The 21,388-nt window shown below is 39.7% G+C and overlaps 1 protein-coding gene across 1 annotated transcript; it reads right to left on the bottom strand.

Annotated features, from left to right (window-relative positions):
- Window positions 1-1,547: 1,547 nt before the first annotated feature.
- On the bottom strand, window positions 1,548-18,453 carry smpd5 (sphingomyelin phosphodiesterase 5). Its single transcript, XM_036558681.1, has 8 exons — window positions 18,171-18,453; window positions 14,173-15,364; window positions 12,043-12,118; window positions 11,730-11,870; window positions 9,870-9,959; window positions 5,615-5,678; window positions 2,883-3,042; window positions 1,548-2,038 (listed from the first exon to the last, which is right to left on the bottom strand). Exons 2-8 carry the CDS (start codon window positions 15,280-15,282, stop codon window positions 1,952-1,954), a joined length of 1,728 nt encoding a protein of 575 aa, XP_036414574.1. The 5' UTR covers window positions 15,283-15,364; window positions 18,171-18,453; the 3' UTR covers window positions 1,548-1,951.
- Between the last annotated feature and the right edge of the window lie 2,935 nt (window positions 18,454-21,388).

The following is a 21,388-nucleotide window of genomic DNA, read 5'->3' as shown; positions in this document are numbered from 1 at the left end:
TACCATTGTGTAGCATCCCCTCTTCTTTAAACAACAGTCTGTAAACATCTGGATAGTGAGGAGAGCAGTTGCTGCAGTTCTGGGAGATGTTGATCTTGTCTGATGTAGGATTCTAGCTGCTCACAAGTCCTGGGTCTTCTTTGCTGGATTTTTCATTTCATGATGCGCCAAATGTTTTCTATTGGTGAAAGGTCTGGACTGCAGGTCAGTTCAGCACCCTGACTCTTCTTCTGCGAAGCCATGCTGTTGTGATGGATGCAGTATGTGGTTTAGCACTGTCTTGCTGAAATATGCAAGGCCTTCCCTGAAAGACCGTTGTCTGGATGGCAGCAAATGTTGCCAAAAGCTGTATATTTCGTTCAGCATTAATGGTACCTTGACAAATATGCAAGAGACCTATGCCATGTGCACTTATGCTCCCCTCATACCATCATGGGTGCCCGCTTTTGGACTGTGTGCTAATAACAAGCTGAGAGGTCTTTACTTTGGAGGATGCAGTGTCCATGATTTCCAAAAAGAATTTCAAATTTTGATTCATCTGACCACAGGACACTTTTCCACTTTGCCTCGGTCCATTTTAAATTAGCTTGGGCCCAGAGAAGTTGGCGGTGTTTCTGGATCCTGTTTATATATGGTTTCTTCTTTGCATGATACAGCTTTCGCTTGCATTTGTAGATTGCACAGCGAGCTGTGTTCACAGACAGTGATTTCTGGAAGTGTTCCTGAACCCATACAGTGATTTCCAGTACAGAATCATGCCTGTTTTCAATGCAGTGCCATCTGAGGGCCTGAAGATCACGAGCATCCAATATTGATCGTTGGCCTTGTCCCTTGCGTACAGGGGTTTCTCCAGATTCTCTGAATCTTTTGATGATGTTACGTACTGTAGATGGTGGGAAATCCAAAGTCTTGGCAATTTTTTACGTTGAGGAACATTTTTCTGAAATTGTTCCACAATTTTTAGACGCAGTTTGGTGAACCCATTTTTGCTTCTGAGACTCTTGCCTCTCTAAAATGCTTTTTTTATACTCAGTCATGTGAGTTAGTTTCAAAATACTCCTCCAGCAGTTTTTTATTAGTACCTCTTACTTTTCCAGCCTTTTGTTGCCCCTGTCCCAACTTTTTTGAGATGCGTTGCTGCCATCAAGTTCTAAATGAGTTAATGTTTTTCATGAAATGGTGAAATGTCTCACTTTCAACATCTGATATGTTTTTTATGTTCTATTGGGAATAAAATATGGGTCTATGAGATTTGCAAATCATCGCATTCTGTTTTTACTTACATTCCAAGTTTTTTGGAATTAGGGATATATATATATATATGTATGAATTCTGTTGATTACTCTGATGGGCCGCCCTGAATATATTTATATATATGTATGTATGTGTATATCTATATCTAAGCAGTTCAGTGACATCACATCTTAAATGAGTATTTCCTATTTCAACATATTTTCTGAAACACTTTTGCATATGATTTGAATGTATTCAAAAGGAAGCCATTAATTTGAGAAAAAACAAATATGGAAAAAATAATGACACCACACTTGAAAAGTCTATGCCATTTTATTAAAATACATTACCAGAATAATTGATGTGATGGTATGAAATTAAAAAAATCAATGTAACAAAATCGTTTCAGTTATTACAAACTCAGGTACAGTTGGTAACTGCTGCTTATGGATTATAGACGAAGTAATCCTGTAGAATCCATACCATGGAAATATTTTAATAAAAAAAAATCTCAATGTGTTTTGAATCAAAGTGATTTGAATTCCCTGTCAATCAATCAAGTATTCTTACAAAAATCTAGCAATTAGAGTTTTCTAATGGTTCTTTTCTGCACAGAAAAGTTTTCATTTTGTGCCCAAAAGTTGCATTCAGTGTTCAGTTTGTCCTCCAGTGTTTGTAATAACAGTCTTTCCCCAGGAAAACTGTAGTGTTCAGTGTTTTACAGTGTGACGTTGAGTCTCAGGCCAACAGGAATGTGATCTGTTAATCCAGCCAGCTGGGTCACATATGTAAACTCCTCCACCTCCTACAGGACAGAAAGAAGAAACTGTATTAAATATACTCTCCCAGAAATCACAATGACCCAAATCTAGGCAGCACTGAATATTATCTGTGAATTAATGATAAATAATTCAGTCCATGAAGTACATCCTACAGCAGTTACTGGATAATAATTCGTAATAGTTACTGAATAATTCATAGCAGATACTAAATGATTCATAGTAAATACTGAGTAATTTAAAGTGGTTACTGAATAATTCATAGTAGACACTAAATAATTTAAAGTAGATACTGAATAATTCATAGTAGATACTGAATGATTCATAGTAGATACTGAATAATTTAAAGTAGATACTGAATAATTCATAGTAGATACTGAATGATTCATAGTAGGTACTGAATAATTCATAGTAGATACTGAATAATTCATAGTAGATACTGAATAATTCATAGTAGATACTGAATAATTTAAAGTAGATACTGAATAATTCATAGTAGATACTGAATGATTCATAGTAGGTACTGAATAATTCAAAGTAGTTACTGAATAATGCATATAAGATACTGAATAATTCATAGTAGTTACTGAATAATTCAGATACTGAATAACAGGCCTTGAACTAGATTTTACAGGCTGCCATAATGGTTTTAAGACACCACCTCAAATCACATGACAACCAAAACCGAAAGCTGAAAGGGTTATGAAAGAAGCATGTGACGGCTGACAGACTGAAATTTATACCTCTAAAAACACTGAGTGAAGTTTGGTTTCGTATATGATTATAAATTTCATGATTAAATGAACACTGGTAAAAATAAGTCACTCAATTTTGCTTATACGTGAGTTTACTCTCTGTTTGGAAACTTACTGTCCGGCAATGGTCAGTAAGGGTGCTCTCTCTGTAGAGGAGGTAGTCGAGGCGACGGCCCACCCACGGCTCTCCAGGTTCAGGATACACGAGAGGCTCACTGCCCTGAGATACTGGGGGGGCCAGATACACTTTACGCAGCTCCTCATCCTCCAGCGTCCTGCAGAAACAACAACAGAATGAATTATTTCTGAACTGTATCTTATTAAAACAAGCAGAGAAGTTCTGTGATTCTCGTTTCTTATTTTTTAACTAACATTAAAACAAGCAGAAGTGAGAAGTACAGACTGGAAACTGTCAATAAAACGCAAATCAAATAAAAACGTAATTCATCACATAACTGTAATTTATTACAAAGCTATGTAATTACAGACAGTGATATAATGTAAATGACATGTATAGCAAAATGACAGCAATGACAGCTCTAGGCTTCTAAATATACACACATTATATGGGTTAACAAATGATACAAGTCAATGTGAAAGCATATATTGAATTTCAGTCAAATTACATCCTTCCATCTGGTTCCCACGTCACTGTCCAAGTTAGTTTCACTCTGTTGTAAACAATCTACAACTAATGATCATGTAACTTGTTGTCCGTGAAACAGGGAAGTGGGTTTGTGGTCTAGTGATTCAGTTACTGCACAGATCCTGTGATCTACATAACAAATAACGTCGCAAAGATCACCTGAAAATCACCCAAATTCAGTAGGGCTGCATTATATGGACAAAAAAATCCAATATTAGGATTACACTGCCATGAGTAATGACTGTGGTGTGCCTTGCAATACAGCTATTCTCAGGAAAATGACAAATACCTGGAACCAACTTGAAAAAAATTAAATAATAACAACTTCAAATTTTACAAACATTGATGCCGAGTTGAACTGAACTGAACTTGACATTAAACTGAATGATTTCATTGATTTTAAACTGATTTTAGTGACATTTTGAGAATTAGGTTAAAAATGCCAAAAACAGGTAAAAAAAAAAACTGTAAAAAATTTTGTTGTACAACTGATTTACTAAATTATATTAATATTTTTATATGCGTGATGCTCATGGCACTCAAATATTCATGGACATATTTTGACGCAGTGTAATGAGAACCGCCTAATACAGGAAAATCACATAAATCAATATACGACACAATTAAAGATCATTATTTTGGCCAAAATACATTTTTTAGTATTTTTATATATAGTATAGTATTTTTGTTGGATTACACACTCTGTTTCATCAAAAACCTACTTTAAGTCATCTGGAGCTGTGACTGGTCAGGTGTTCACAGCACACAGTAAACAAGACTGTGAATGGTTAAAGGGTTGTGCCCAGTGCAGCTTTGTGTGGCATCAGTACTGAGACTAATCACATCCGCACAAAAACAAACTGCACAAAATCCATGAGACACAAATCCATCTGAATGCACCCTGGATATTTCTCTGAGCAAAAGGAAGTGGTATTGCGTTCCTACTAGGGGAGGACGATATGAACTCGAATTTATATCACGGTATTTTCTATTATTCAGACAATAACAATGTGAAATCACAATGTCACAAAAGTGAAACAATTTATAGTAGCTGCAATAATAATAACAAAACAACACATAAATAATAATAATATAATTATTATTATTGCTATTACTAGTGCTGTTGCAATTATTATTATTATTATTATTATTATTATTATATTTTTATAGGCCCTTTAAATATAAAAAAAGAATACAAAGTTCATTGTAAACTGTGTTTCCGACTGTAAAGTATTCTTCATGGTGTAAATACTCCTAGCAGCTTCTTCAGTTCTCATGTCACCCGTTTTTACAGTCTAAAAAATCATATCTTAGCAAACGAAGCCACCTTAAATTTAGTGAATACAGCTAATATTTCTTATTATGAGATTGTTGTAAAAATATTAAGCTTGTTCGAACTGTTTCCATACACTTTTACCGGCTTTAAGCCATTTTATCTGTCTTTTTTCATTGGCAAATCAAACCTGGTTTTATAAAAAGATAATTGTGCACGTTTCAAGAAATGAATGCTTAAAGAAGTGAAATTATCTGCTACTTTCATACGATAAAATTACTTAAAACAAGTAAAAACGTCTAGAAATGAATCAAATCATCTTAAACATTCATACGACAATCTCATAATGATGAATATCAGATATACTGACTTCAGTATAGGTGTTTTCACTTGCTAGGTTATTGTTTTTGAAGCGTAGCTGTGTGATGTGCTCCTCCTCGTGTTTGTTTTCACTTTTTTAATTGATCCTCAACTCCATTTTGCAGCATGTTGGTGAAATAATATTTCACTGTTTGCTGTGTCTAACAAAGGCAGCCCGCGGTTCCAGGCCTGCCAGGTTAAGTTTATCATGTTAAGTTTAGCTGCTGGAGCTGATTCGTTCTTCTCTGTCGTTCTCAGTTACATTAAACCTGTTTTGTCCAACAGAGCGAAGAATAAGAGTACAAACTGAAACCCTGAAAAGTAAACACCACACTGATTGACGCAGGAGCGACTTCAAGCAGCAGCCAGCGGTGCAGTTTAGTCTAAAACAGCCTTTTGTTGAGTTTCTAAGAGTTAGTTAAGCTCTTTGTGCTCATGTGCTCATCACTGTCATACCGCCACACCTCCCACCCCTCACTCCTACGGTAAAGACAGAAAGCTAAAGCAGGTTTCAGCAGTGATCTGTGAAAAGGTGAAGAATGTGGTGGAACACGTTGCTCAGGGTTACCTCTGCAGATTATCTGGAGTTTTCACATTCTCGTCGTACAGGGTTGGCTGCTGCAGCAGGGTGCCTGCAGGACGGAGAGGAGGAAGAATGACTTGCACTGTTCAGAAGCTCAGAATCAAAGTTTCAAATGCAGTAAATAAGAATCAACTAAAACATTTTAGTAGAAAACGGTAAAAACTGTACGAAATTGTGGCCAAAAAACCCAAACGATTAACTCGGACCACAACAACGTGTCTTTATAAACACTTTTAACAGTAATAAAAATGAGAATGGCACTTCAAGGGTTCTTTAGCAAAGAAAATGGTTCTTTATAGTACCATATAGTTTATGGTTCTTTGCATGATTAAAGGGTTCTTCAAATTATGAAATGATTCTTTAGACTGATGGAGAATGTGCTATAAATGAAAATGGTTCTATATAAGCACCAAAAAGGGTTCCACTACTGTTACAAACCAAAGAACCCTTTTGTAGTACTATATAGAACCCTCTTTGCTAAGAGCATAGTATAACCACTACACAGTTAAAGACGGTTCTTTAAAGGTTTTTCGGTGAAGAAAACTGATCTATATAGAACCATGAACACTCAGAGAACCCTTTGCATGATTAAATAGTTCTTTGCATCATGAAAGTGTTCTATAGATTGATAGAGAACGTGCTGTAGATGGTTCTATATATAACTTTTTAGAAAATGGTTTGCATGATTAAATGGTTCTTTGCATCATGAAATGGTTCATCGGATTGGTGGAAAGTGTGCATGAATGTGCTATAGACAGTTCTATATAGCACCCAAAGGGGTTCTTCTATTGTTACAAGCTTGATGCCATAACAATCTATCAATCTATAGAACACTTTCATGATGCAAAGAACTATTTAATCATGCAAAGGGTTCTCTGAGTGTTCATGGTTCTACATAGAACCATTTCTTTACCAAAGAACCCTTGAAGCACCATCTTTTTTAAGAGTGCATGCAAGAAAAACAGAGCAATGCAAGCAAAAAAAACCCTCGACACAACAGCGGCGCTCGCAGTCTGGAAAAAACACAGATTAAATGAAGAATTAAATTAAGACGGAGAGGCTGGAGCTGTTCTCGGCTCTTTTTGCGGGGGGTGGGGGGGGGCATATAATGCTCATTCTCCAACGTGAATTTGGGGTCAGCAGGCTAATTTCTCTGCCCTCTATGCGGCAGCGAGCTCTGCTATTTCACTGCAGGTCAGTCTGTATGTGAACTGAGGGCCAAACTAATAATATAAGCTTATATTCTTAAACTTACGAGGAATAAAGTTTTTATCTTAATTTAATCTCTCTCTCCCTCTCGCACACAGCGTTTCATGCCGCTTCTTAGTGGATGATTTTTGGGCGTGTCGTATCAGCAGTTACACTGGACCGAAGTTTCTGAAACTGCCAGAACTTTATCACAGACTGTCTTTGGTCGCAGAAGCTGCATTCGCATTACCAGACTGAAGCAGCGCAAATCCGATTTTTTGCCCTGATGTGACACAAATCTGATCTTTTCAAATCAGACCTGAGCTGCTTTCATATGTGGACCTAGATTAGATATATCTCCAATTCTTGTGCCTTAAGTGTTACTTAGGCTACGTTCACACAGCAGGTAAAAGTGGCCCAAATCTGATTTTCTCACCAAATCAGATTTTTTGTTTGGCTGTTCAGATTATCTTTTAAATGTGATCTGTATGCGACATCAGTCTGAACAGATCAGCTCCTAAACTGAGCCACATGCACAAAAGATCAGAGCGTCACGCTGCTTCACGGCTCATCCAGAGGTAAACAATCACGACTGCCAATGAACGCCAGTCGCTCCCGGAGGATCAGCTTCATCTTCACCAGCATCACAGGAGCCATCATGAAGCTTCACTGACTGACAGCTGGGCTCATCACCCTGAATGTGTTCGAGCCGTAAAAAGGGCGCGGTCACTTCTTTGGTTCGCGTCCTCGGATTCTTTAAACTTTACTTTCCAACTTTTATCTGTTCTCTGACGCTGCAGCCTCGTTCTCCTGCAGCCGCGTTCGGACATTTCTTCAGAAATCTCTGTGCGGAGCGGTTGCGATAAGTCTTTTCTAATTTTTTGTACAAAAACATCAGCCTAAATGTTTTTGAGTCTCAGCAGTGCGAAATTATGACGAATGTCGAGTTGGATTGACGTAAAAGTGGCGCAAAAGATGTGACACATGAAGTCAGATCTGGCCATTCAGTCGCTTAGCCACATATTCAGTGTTTATCTGTTCACACTGACACACATCTGTGTCACATATGAAGAAATAGATCAGATTTGGGTCACTTTATCTTGGTTTGTTCTACTGGTTTGTTTTCGTTGTTCATGAGGCACATGGTTCATTCATTCACGTGGCGTTACTGATTAGTACGTACGCACGCTGGTCGTTTCAGAACGCAGGTTCATTCACATTAATGAGTGCACTCAATAATCCAATCATAATTGGATTCTTGCAGTTATCTGATTATTCAAATGGTCATGTAAACAGCACACTCTGATTTCTTCGATTAGAGTAAGGCCTAGAAATCTGATTGAGAAATCTGATAAAGAGGCTGGATTTTAGCTCAGTAATCAGATTTCTCAGTGCATGTGAACTCTTACTCTGATTTCTTTCCCGAGACGCAGCAAAACACTTTTGGAGTGATGCTGAAACCAAATACCTGCTTGATGAAATGAAGAATTTAAATATTCTTCATCTTCTAGATGATGTTTGTTCATATTTTCAGGTAAAGTGGTATGATGTAAAAAAAAAAAAGCTGCGGCCTGAAGTTTGAGTTTTACATCATGTCTTCTTCTGTGAGTTTATTGGCTGGTTGCAAAGCAGAAATCTGATGACTGTCTGACTCATGTCGACCCGTAGTTTCCCCATTATCTGATTACTCAAAGGCATGTAAATGTTTTCATCGGATTACTGACAAAATCTGATTTCCTGCAGTTATCGGATTATTAAGTGCATCTAAACGCACTCCGCAGTGAAACTTCTTTCAATTAAAAAAAAACAGATAGTGCAGCTTTAAAACCAAGTAAAATAACAATGGGGTGAGTTTGTGCTGTTAAGTCTTCAGAGAAGTCAATAAAGGAGGTCAGATCACACTGCAGCCCACCCTGCCGCTCACACAGAGAGAGTTAATGTTCTACATTATGTTTACGTCACGTCTTCTTCTGTGAGTTTATATGCTGATTGTAAAGCAGAAATCTGATTACAGTCTGACTCACGTAAACCCAGAGTTTCCCCATTATCTGATTACTCAAGTGCATGTAAACGCATTGATTGGATTGCTGACAAAATCTGATTTTCTGCATTTACCCGATTATTAAGTGCATGTAAACGCCCTCATTGACAGATCTATGTACACATATCTGAACCATCAATTTAAATCAGAAAGATCAGACCAGAGAAAAAAAATCGGAATTGAGCAACGAGGCCTGTAATGTGGACACAGCCAGAGGCAGTAAAGCGGTTGCCATGGAGCCGTCACATTAAATGTTCAAATGATCACCAACTGTGACTCGAAATCAAAGGATTCTTTGTGTTTTTGTCTTCGACAGCACTATCAACAGGGATCCGTTTAGAGTCTAACAGAGCAGTCCAAAGTTTTTGCCTTTCCTATCTGCTTTCCTTGATCTGTAGCCCAGGGGTTCACTCAGTAGAGGGGCAGAGCTGACTAGCATACGGCCACAGATCAGGCAAAATTAAGGAAAGCAGACTGGAAAAGACATTTCTGTCTCTGACGTCTCTCTCTGTAATAAACAGTGTTATGGGTTGTATCTTAAAGCTACACTATGTAAGTTTTGGGGATTTGGAGACCTCTCTGGTGGAAATGTGTAATTGCAAGCAACATGCAGAACAACACTGTGTAACGCGGGTTGTGCTGTTTTGTGTCCTGACTCAGTAACTCCACTTATTTCAGTTTGAATAATCTTACATAGTGCAGCTTTAAGCTTTAAGCACTCTCTCTCTTTAAGCACCAGGCTGTCGAGAGCGTCGATTAGCAACGACTGTATTGATTTTTAGATGTTTTTCTTTCTTTGTTCAAACCAGATTGACGCTTGTAAATCAACGCAGCTGCACTGTAGACGGTTGGTGGGATTTTCCATGTCAAATCTTTTTTTCTTCACACCCCAGGGTTGACACCTAATCTTTGAAACCTAAACAACTATGAGGAAAAGACAAACTCAACAAAAAAGGTTTAGAAGTGCATCTCTATTTCTCCATTGTGATTAGTGTGAGTAAATGCTGATACCTATAACCCAAGGCTTCTCTTTTCCAGGTCCAGCTCTGCAGGGATCTCTGTAGTCGTTAAACAGACTGTGATTCTGCTCCAGTCTGTCATCTACACACGTAAGACAAGACACAGGATTAACCACACAGCAGCATCTATAAACAAAGCATCAGCGTTTTCTATTCATCAATGTGCATAAACAAATAGACAGCATGCATCCAACACGTGCGTGAGTGGAGCCGCTAACAACAGACAGCCATTGTGCTCTATTTGAGATAATGATAATCTACATTGCCTACAAATCAGTGTGAACGTTCATGCAAATGTACGCCTTCTCAGCGCACCACATAACCAATGAACAATAATCAATTATGGATTCTAGATGAGCCTTGTTAATATGCACAAACACTCAAAAGATACAATATATAAGATACAATATAATGCAACAGGCTCTCAATATATTACAAAATATAAGTAATACACACTGTAATAAAACTGATAAATCAAATGTGCCATTTCAACTGCATTGGTTTTGGATTAGGGTCGCTTATTATTGGCCAACCAACGTATCATTTGGGCTCTAAAAATCACAATTATTAGTTTACTCCACTATTATATAAAAAGTGGAATATTATTTGAATGCTCGTAGGTATATTTCATTTGTTTCCATCTGAATTTACGTGCCCAAATCGTAAGGCAAATTATTCAGTAACTGCATGAAATAAATGTAAATTTTTGTTTTTGTTTTTTTTTGGTAAAAGCTCCCCTCAAATAACAGAAAATGTGTTTTTTGATCACACATTTTGCTATATGCTTACAATTTACTGCTGAAATCCAAAATTCTTTGTATTATTTTATAAAGATAATTTTTACAGAGCAGATCACTGAAGAGACGCCATCTGAGATCCACTTTATAGCCCAGATTTGTGGAAAAACGGGTCGACTTTCAGTAGGCTAAAAAATTTGAGTTCAGCTTCTTTTATTATCAGGGTTTAAAACTACATTACCCATCTATTTGACTGGAAAGAAGACAGTTACAGCTCTCATACGACCCCCACCTTTAGAATGTAGCTTATGAAATATTAAAGTTATGAAGTAAAGAATATGACGAAGTGCGTTTTGGAACCACCGGTGGTTCCACAGAGTTAAAAAGATTAAAAATAATTCTGAATCATAGCAAAAGAATCAAATGTGATGCATTGAATCGTTCTCTAAGGCAGGGGTGTCAAACTCAACTGCTAAAAAGGCCGTACTAAAAAATCTCCACATCTCTGTGGGCCAGAGAACGCCCTTCTTCATCACTGCCACTCTTCCGTTGCCTCTGCTGTTCATCCAACTCTCCAGTGTTTTGTTTCATAATGGTAATTAATGTGGTATTCTTTCATTACGGCCACACCATCTCCGCACACGAGGCACATACTGGAAGTCAAAAGGTATTCGAGCTCCACCCGTATTGAAATCCCCATTGTTCACTTTTTACAAACTAGGTGTTTTTTCAGTTGTTGCTGGGGGAGGGGCCTTCCACCCAATGACAGCTGGGATAGGCTCCAGCACCCCACCGCGACCCAGAAGGATAAGCGGTTTAGATGATGGATGGATGGATGGATGTTGGGGGAGGGGGTTGGAGCACACTTTCTATTGCAGTGCATGCTGGGGATTGTAGTGCAGCACACTGCGAAAGGGGCTAACGTTAATAGAAAATGAAAATTTTGCAGGCTGGATAGGATTGTGCTACAGGCCTGTACCTGGCCCACGGGCCTTGTGTTTGACACATGAGCACTAAAGAATACTATCTGAATCAGTATGAGGGCATGCCTAATGATAAAAAAATAATAATAATAATAATAATAATAATCAGACACATTCTTCTGTGGGACACACCTGGAGAACAGTTGTCAAAGTTGAAGTCCCCACAGAGCACATCAAACACCACAACCTCGTCCTGCTGCCGGGTCATCGTTTGGAACTCGGTGATCCACTGGGTGACCATGTCCAGCTGCTCAGAGCGAATCTCTCCGTCCCCTGATAAACCAAACAAAAATAACAACAGATAAATACTTACAATCTCTAGAGGAAAGACATCAGACTCCCAAAGACAAACCTAACCCCAGAAAACAGAACAAGCAAAGCCATACTCGTGCAAAAGAACCAAGCTCTTCACGTTTATTTGAGACTAATATAAAACACTGCTTACGTTCTGGAGCGTGAAGATGAGTGCAGTTAAAGAATCCAACCATCTTCTTCTCTCCCTTCTGTAATCCTATTTGCAGCTGGTGAAGAAAACACTCCGTTTTAAAACCACGGTGAAGTATATAGTCTATAGTTTTAACACTACAGTGCACAGAGCCCAAACTGAGAATCTTTGTTTTGAGACACCTGATACTGACACTCAGATGGTTATTCTAGCATTAATTAGATGGATAAGGTGTGTTGGATCAGCGACGTCCTGCACATTTCAGTGTTTTTGCTGCTCAAACACACCTAATAAAACTGGCACAATTAAATTCACAGTCCAATAGAAGAAGAGTTGAGGGACGGTTCTACTGGACGATTTCTGCTTAATAAAGTGGTTGAGATGTAAACAGAGTCATTCAGAGTGGTTTGTTTACTGGTTCAGATTTCTTCACAGTGGTGGTGATGGGAACCAGGGGCTGCAAAATGCAAATACAACCATTTTATTTACTTTATTTACTTTTTTTTTTTATTTTATTATTTTTTCGTATTTTTCAATTAGATTTTTTAACTGTCCTAATTTCTAATGTGATCTTTAATTTAACGATTTTCCCTATGAAATCTATAGTTTTAACTGTTTATCATTTCTATTGTTTTTCAAATCTATAGTTTTAATTGTTTTTCATTTTGGGGTGTGGTTCCAATGTTCTTCCCTATTTAGTCATACTCAAATCTAGCCACCACAGGAGGGTGAAGGCAAACCCAGGCTTCCTCCTAAGTCATGTGAAGCACCACCACACCACATTCGAACTGCTGCTAACTAGGGCTGAATGATATGGGGAATGATTTGGGGACCTAATTGCAATCTTTCTGACTAATATTGCAACTACGATTTAAACTGCGATTATTTTTTATAAATTGAAGTTCAGGCCTGTTTTTTTTTTTATATGTACCCACCTTTTCTGACTTTACATTTGACCCCTGAATGTATGTGTGAGGGATCCAGTAAGTGATGTCACAACACATGGAGGTTTAGTCGCCTCTGATTGGTCTAGCTGATCTAGAGGCAGTTCACAAGCTCTGTGTTATTAGGTTAAACTTCCCCACTTAAAACTTAAGACAATGTTTTTTGATAATTACGCTATTTTAATTAGAAATAACCTGCAGCTCGCGCGATTTGAAAATTGCACTGTTAAATTGCGATTTTGATATAAAAACGATTAATCGATTCATCTTTCAGCCCTACTGCTAACACAGCGTGAACGCTGAATGCACTCAGAGGAGAACGCTAACCGCCAGTTCTGTTATGTCAGCTAACAGACGCCTGCGCTGAGTGATGGGGGGAGATGAGGGGCCATTCTACCCACCCAGAGAGAGCGAGGACAACTGTGCTCTCTTGGACTCCTGGCCACGGACAGCTGTAGCATCACCGGCTATCCAGCTATTCACCCGATCTCCTGATGACAGGGCCTACGCTTAGATGGTGGTACCACACGGGAGTCCAGCCTTTATTTATTTATTTATTTATTTATTTAACCCGAAACTCACACTGCGTGAGCTCAATGAACACATGAAACGTTCTAGCACATTTCTTGTACTTTTCAATACAAACAACATCAGTTCTCTTTAATAGGTCAACATTTCAAATGCTTCAGTTTTAAATCAGTTGGCTATTTTATTACATGAATTAAGGGCTACAGTGAAAGCAAGAGGTGACGGCTATTCAGGACAAAGAGTCGTGTATAATTGGGGCATTTTGGTGCAGGTGTAGCAGCTGTGCATTGACCTGCCTCACCTTATTTACCTGAAAAACCGCAGCACAGATTATAGAAAATCAAAATAATAAATAGGACGACGGCTGATTGTGTTCATCCCCTGCACTCTTCTGCCTTGTATGCACCACCCTAAATGGATTTTAAACAGGACATTTTAGGCCAAAAGCTTCTCAGAAGTATCACAAAACGCATCAGGCAGTGAATTCATAACCATTTCCTGTAGTAACTTTCTGTGAGGGAGCTTTTAGAGGTGGACGTCTGGTTCCTATCACCACCACTATGAACAGTTCTGACTCGGTAAGTTTCTCTAGAACAGAGCGTTTCACACCAAACCACTCTGAATCTAATTATGCAGTCAACTTAATCCGAACCTTTACCTTAGCACAGAGCAGCCCTTTGGAGGCCAGCGCGTCCTCTCCTCGGCCATTGGGGAAGCAGTGATACTGCGCCTCCATCACGGGGAAACGGCTGGCCAGGAACAGGCCGCTGTTGAAGAACTTAAAGGAGGAGCAGGTCCCGCAGGGCTGGCAGGCGTAGACCCCGATGTCGTACAAAATATGGCTGAAAACCGTCCCTAAAGCCTCAGTTAGCTTTTTGGCCGCCCTTTTATCGAACACTTCTTCTAGGCACACAATGTCCACGTTGGCTGGAAACAGCATGGACACCTCCAGCGGTGTGTCTCCAGCCTTGCCCAGCGTCCGTAAGGCTCTCGGGGGGTTCCTGCGCCCTCGGCTGCCCTGCTGGTTGGAGTTCTGGTTGCAGTTCCACTTTGCAGGCTGCTGCTGGTTCATATGGTCACTGGCCACATTGACACTGGCGCCCCCGGTGGACGTTTTGGGAATCGCTCCGTCCAAAACCGTGTCTGCGCTCTGTTCGGCTGTACCTGGTTGCACCTGAGCATCCGTGGCTCCATATGAGGTGGATGCGGACTGAGGAAGGAGGCTGATTGAGGGGCTGAGGGTTCCAGAGCTGCTGGGCGAGTCGATTAATATGCGTATGTGTGGTCGGTTAACACCCTGGACGATGCTTTGGCCGATGGCCAGAGCCCGGTTCTGGGAATGCCCCAGATTGTTAAACCGCGCCAATCCGTCCGGCAGTAGGCACAGATTGGCAGTGACAAACCCAAAAGTCACCCTCCCAGCCTCCTCCCAGCCCACATTCCGATTTTCCATTTCGACAGTCGCCACCTGGTGGCGGTAAGAGAAAGGCCGCCGTGTGAGCTGGAGTGGAGCCCAAAGCAGGAACCCCAGGAAGGCAAAAGGTGTTGAAATGAGGAAGAGGAAGAGAAAAAGGATGAAGCCAAAAAACACCTGGAGCGGATGGAGGTAGCATTCTTCCTCCCGTCTCCTATGACGCTCCAGGCTGGTGGAGATGCACACGGCAATGAGCCGGTCCAGGAACCAGAAGCAGGGGAAGACGAGGCCCCATCCTACAGTGTGGAGAGCCTCCGCAAAGCCATTCGGGAAAGGGGATTCTCTCAGAGACATTCCTCCAGCAAAGAGACGCCGCAGTGAAAGAGTCTGCTCATTTCATATCCCCCACGGAGAGTTCTGTGGACGAACAATGACCCTGCAAAGCGCAAAACATCTCAGTGTCTGGGTTTGCCTATAACACAGGCTAGATACCACAGGAATATCTTGCCATACTTGAGAGAAACTTTCATGATACACAATACATATCGCAATATTTCTGTTTTTCTGAGGTTTGGTAAGTCAGCACATATATAAAAGCCACGTAGGGCCACACTTGCTATCAAAATGCTATCAAAAGCTGCGCACAGTCACTAAATCCAATTAAATAGGACCAATTATGCTCAGTCAGTAAGGAAGCAGTGCAGTTAAATATCCACGATATGCTCAGAAAAATATAATGTGATGTCATTTTACAATAAAAATGCTGTCATATTGCCCACTCTGAACAGAGGCCAAAATGAACCTCAAATACTATACATGCCTATAAATTTAGATGACAGAAAATTCAAATCTACAGTTTTCTCCTTACCGAAGAGCCATTTTGCATCCGAAGTTAAGCTTCTTTAGTTTTGCACTGGAGCTTTGAGGCTGTATAGCTAAAAAGTAATGGAAGCTTATATCCCACTTATTAGCACTGCGTTGAGTAATCTATAAAAGACTTTCTTATTAGTTTCTAACGTGCATGATCATACAGTTATCTATAAAAAGGGAGAAATGCACGCAGGACAAACGTGCATAGTAATAGTGGGCAGTACGGCTAAAAATTTATATCATGGTATAATTAGAATTGCTTCAGGTTTTGGTATACGTCTCTGAATAGTGCATTTCTATGTGTGTGTATATATATATATATATTGCTGCTGTCAGAATAAAACCTCGTATCTCCAAAATTTTACAGGAGAAGGAAAAAACGTACTTTACTTTAATGTAAGTCAATGGAACCAGACATTTTCCCACGTCACTTTTGGGCCATTCTTAATAAAATTTACACACAATGTAAATTTTCAAATTATGTCAAAAACTGAAAAACATATATATATATACACACTTTTTTTTAGATCGAGTACAAGCACACTTTTTTTGTATGTGTAATTTTGGAGCTATAAATCCTGTTCTTTGGTGACTCACATTTTATGTTTGAATAATCCATTGTGTACGAACACAGCCTATGATTTATACACTCACACTGTACGAAAACACTCGGTCTATGCTACGTGAAACACAGCCTCCACAGACAGCTCTGTCTATGAACAGCTCCACATAAAACTGTTATTTTGAATGAAACACGCTGCGTACGTGACAATATATGTGCGCTACGTTATTTATGTTTATCACATTTCATTTTTCTACAGTTTATTAAGTCAAAACTGTTGCGTCACAAATAAAGTTCAAAATAGTACCAAACACTATGAGTACAGTGATTTTCATTCAGTGTTTCAGGTGCTGCTCTGCTCAAAATCCAGTTAAACAGGCTTGATTATATTTTTAATGTTTGTAATTAAGCAGTGCTGCTCAGAGAAGCACATTGTGACATAATTGATCATGATAATGATAATATATTGCCATACTGCCCACCCCACTACCACCAAGCATATGACAAAACTCAGTTTTACAAGAATATCAACCGGTATACCGGATGAACCGGCATATCACTCACCACTACTGCATAGCAGTGTGTCATACAGTGTGAGAAACCAAATTATCAAGACTATTAGAGATTAAATTTGACGTATACTGTGTAAATTAGGTTTTAAAGGCTAGGGCTTCAAAGCTTACAGTATTGTAATGAGTTGTGTAAATGCCGTACACATAAGCTGCGAAAGGTCAAGAGGGGAAGGTCTGCTTTCATTTGGAAGGAAAGAAGCTTTTGGTTCAGAAAAATATTGGACAGGGCCTCGCGCCAGCTGGAGCACCCGTAAGCTATCAGTCCGGGCGAGATTAACATAGGACGGGGCAAGAATACACGCAGCGGATAGTAATCCAGTCCTGGCCATCTGGATAACTTTCCTCGCTGCTATCAGCAAGCCAAAGATAACAAAACTGTCAATAACAGTATCTGCACTGTTTTTTTTTTTTCCAGTGGAAAATGTGCCACTTGCTCTCAGCACCTGTTGTTGCACTGATCTCATAATGGCATTAACTAATGCATTTAAAGACTAAAGGAAAACTACTGAGTTTCCAAGAGGTGGGCAGCCTAAAACTGTATAAACATGCTGGAATGAAACAAAATGCTCCAAAATAGAAGAAATAAGGTCCCTATGGAAATGCAGTGAAGCTGCTTAGTGAATTCCAGCATCTGTCAGCATAGGAAGCTTGTTGGGCTCTATTCTTCACTTTTTTGGCCATAAAATAAAACGTTAAAGCTAAAGAAAGAGGTGTAAACAACAGCAAAGCAGTCCAGCTGTTTGCTGTCACCAACAGAACAGAAAGAAATGACATTTAAAAAGGAAAAAAATGACATTATATCGTCGACAAATGTAAATTCAGCCTGAAATGCATACATTCATACATGTAGGATAAACTGTCAGTGGTTTCAGCGCAACACATGACGAGGCTGAAGTTGGAATGTTCCGTTCCACCTTAAACGGTGCAGCAGTTACATTAGGGCGCCTCAGCCGCCCGAATGTAACTGCTGCACCATTTAAGGTGGAACGGGAAATTCGAATAAGCAGCTGACTCCAGCTTAACAATATGAATGGCCGCAGAAGATTAACTCCAGATGAGGAGGGAAAACAGAGTAAACCGCTAAAATAGCTCATTTCTACAACCGTTACTGAGGTTTCAGTCTTTTCTCGCCACGTTATAAACCGATATCTTGTTAGCAGGGTGGCTAAGGTTAGCTAGCAGGCTAATGAAGTTTACCTTTACCTTTACCTTCAGCACGGTGGACTTACTGGACTTACCTTTACTGAAGAAGCCTGGTTTCATGTACTCCGAGCTTCATTTCTGCTCTATAAGCTCAATTCTGCTAATATCTAAGACTTACTGTGTGCAGAATGAGCCTGATAACCGCTTTAATCTCCTCTTTATTTAAATTATCAGCAAATAAACGAGCTACCAGAGCGAGGGGGGGTGCGCTCTCTTTCTTTTTCTCTCTCGTTCTGATTTAAAGTCTCTCTCCCTCTCTTTCTCTCCGTTTCCCTTCTCTTCCTCTCTGCCTCTTTCCCTCTCGTTTTACCTCCCTATCTTCCCTCTCGCTCTCTGTGTTTCTTTAGCGCTCTCTCTCTCTCTCTCTCTCTCCCTCTCTCTCTCCCTCCCTCTCTCTCACGCGAGCAGCACTATTAGGTCATGCGCGTTCCCGATCGGAGCCTCTGCGCGTTCCCGCGGCTTTCTGGGGTGAAACTAGGCTAGCTGTGCTAATCTGACACACTTTTGCCCCTCACAGCTTCTAAAAGCGCCACGTTGCTCACCTCAGCACGATTAAAAACGAAGCTAAATTGAGTTTTCCAACATTTTTTTTTCCCAAATTCCTGCATAATTCAGTCCTTAAGATGTAAACAGAGAGATTCAGAGTGGTTTGGTGTGAAATGGTTCAGATGTCTTTACAGTGGTGGTGATGGGAACCAGGAGTCGCCATGACTACAACACAAATATAGACAGACATTTTATTTACTATCCAGAACCACCAGTGAACCTACACGAGTCTTCTGAGTTTATATGGAATGTTGATGATGGAAAATAGTGGAAAATCTGAAGAAATAAGTTTTCTCTGGGGACTATTTTGCGTTAGAACACCATTCATGTACCCCGCCACCTGAATACATGAACACAAACTGAGTAAAGTATGTTTTAGGCCTACCTCTATCACAAAACTACCGTGAAACAGTGTCTCATTCACCAGGCAGTGAATTCATAACCATTTCATATAGTAACTTTCTGTGAGGGAGCTTTTAGAGGTGGACGTCTGGTTCCTATCACCACCGAACCAATGAATGACACATTAACCATTTAGTTATGCAGGAATTTTTAAAAATCAGTTGGCCTTTAAATAAGCTTTCCAAAATGCTCAATTACTAAAGCTGTTCGTAGAATGTTAATAACTAACTTTAATAGTAATAACTGGCTTCCTTCTGTTTTAGCCAGCTATAAAAAACAACCCCGCTCTGAAGTAGACCTTCAAGACGCATCATCAGAAGGGTGTTTTCCTTGTATTTAAACCAGAAAAGCTCACTCAGGAGACAAGCTGTGGCCCCACTGTAGGTGGTGAGTAGGCATGTTTACAACAGATGTAGTAATGCTTCGATTTTTAATTTTTAGTCAGACTCCTTTTAACTGGTCTGCTATTCTGCTGTTCTTGGGCTGACCATGAAACAACACAGAAGCAAAAAGGATTACTGACCAATAGGGTGTACCAGATTCACTGAAGCATTGAAATAATGCATGATAACTGTGTATAACTGTCCTGCTGAAACTCCTCACCTTCTCCCATTTACTGTCTTTCGGGGAATCTGTTTTTGTATTGTTAGCTCTGTTTTCCTGTTTTGTACGTAACCCTGCTGATGACATCCTGTATGAATAAAAATAATGCTTGGCCACAACTTAGTAAAGCACATGTGTGATGTGTGGCTATTATTATATGTGGCTAGTATTAATGCACAGGAACGAGGTCCTACTGTGTGGCCACAACTTAGTAAGGCATGGGAATGAGATCCTAATGCATGGCCACAACTTTGTAAGGAGTGGGAACAAGAGTCTAATGCGTGGCCACGACTTAGTAAGGCATGGGAACGAGATCCTAATGTGTGGCCACAATTTAGTAAGGAGTGGGAACAAGATTCTAATGCGTGGCCACGACTTAGTAAGGCGTGGGAATGAGATCCTAATGTGTGGCCACGACTTAGTAAGGCTGTGGGGATGAGATTCTAGTACGTGGTCATGACTAAGTAAGGTGTGGAAACAAGATGATTAAGTCATGGCTATGACTTAGTAAGGCATGGGAACGAGATGCTAATGTGTGGCCACGACAAAGTAAGGTGTGGAAACAAGATGATTAAGTCGTGGCTATAACTTCTTAGGCGTGGGAACAAGATAAGTCGTGGCCACAACTTAGTAAGGCGTGGGAATGACATCCTAATGTGTGGCCGCAACTTAGTAAGGCGTGGGAACAAGATAATTAAGTCATGGCCACGACTTAGTAAGACATGAAAATAAGATTCCTAATGCGTGGCCACAACATAGTAAGGCATGAGAACGAGATAATTAAGTCGTGGTCATGACTTAGTAAGGCATGGGAATGAGATCCTAACATTTGGCCACAACTTAATAAGGCATGGGAATGAGATATTTAAGTCATGACAACGACTGAGTAAGTCATGGAAATGAGAACCTAATGCTTGGCCACAACTTAGTAAGGTGTGGGAACGAGATCATGCCTTATTTAGCTGTGTTCAAGGCTTAATTATCTAATTTCTTTAATAAAGAAATTGGGCAACGACTTATCTCGTTCCCATGCCTTATTAAGTTGTGGCCACACATTAGGACCTTGTTCCCACGCCTCACTAAGTCGTGGCCACGCATTAGGATCTTGTTCCTGTGCGTTAATACCAGCCACATGTAATAATAACCACACATTATTTTTATGCAAACAGGATTAATTAAATTAAATTAGCATTTTTCATGTAGTACACTCTTTAAAAAAGTGGTTCTTCACGGGTTCTTTAGTAAAGAAAATGGTTCTATATAAACCATGAACATTCAAAGAACCCTATGCATGATTAAAGGGTTTTTGCATGCTTCAGATTGATGAAGAATGTGCTGCAGATGGTTCTATATAGACCCTTTCTGAAAAGGGTTCTTCTATTGTTATGAGGTTAAGTTTGTAACAATAGAAGAACCTTTTTAGAACTCTTTAAAAGATATTTAGACATTTTCAACACAGAAAATATCAAAAATCAAATCAAATCCTGACTCCAGATTCAAAAATTGCATCAGACATTAACATATGTATATCGTTACACCCCTACCGACCCTTGACCTTACACAGAAAGCCTGGCCTTCTTGAGAGATTTGAACTTAATACATAAAGTAAACAGAACTGAAAAAGGCAAACGAATGAGTCACAGTTGCTTTATGTTCCATTTTTGTGTATTGAGTAGAGCGGGTGTGTGAGCCTTTTGTAGGC

Source organism: Colossoma macropomum, unplaced genomic scaffold (assembly GCF_904425465.1).
Source record: "Colossoma macropomum unplaced genomic scaffold, Colossoma_macropomum, whole genome shotgun sequence".
NCBI lineage: Eukaryota > Metazoa > Chordata > Actinopteri > Characiformes > Serrasalmidae > Colossoma > Colossoma macropomum.
This window is presented reverse-complemented; position numbering and strand designations above follow the sequence as displayed.

Bases quoted from the DNA above. Each gene is read 5' to 3' on its own strand.
- smpd5 (XM_036558681.1), bottom strand. From the start codon at position 15,282: ATGTCTCTGAGAGAATCCCCTTTCCCGAATGGCTTTGCGGAGGCTCTC. The intron at 5,679-9,869 runs GTATCAGCATTT...TCCGTCCTGCAG, and splicing joins AGAGAAGCCTTGGGTTATAG to GCACCCTGCTGCAGCAGCCA. The intron at 3,043-5,614 runs GTAACCCTGAGC...TTGTTTCTGCAG, and splicing joins ACTCCAGATAATCTGCAGAG to GACGCTGGAGGATGAGGAGC.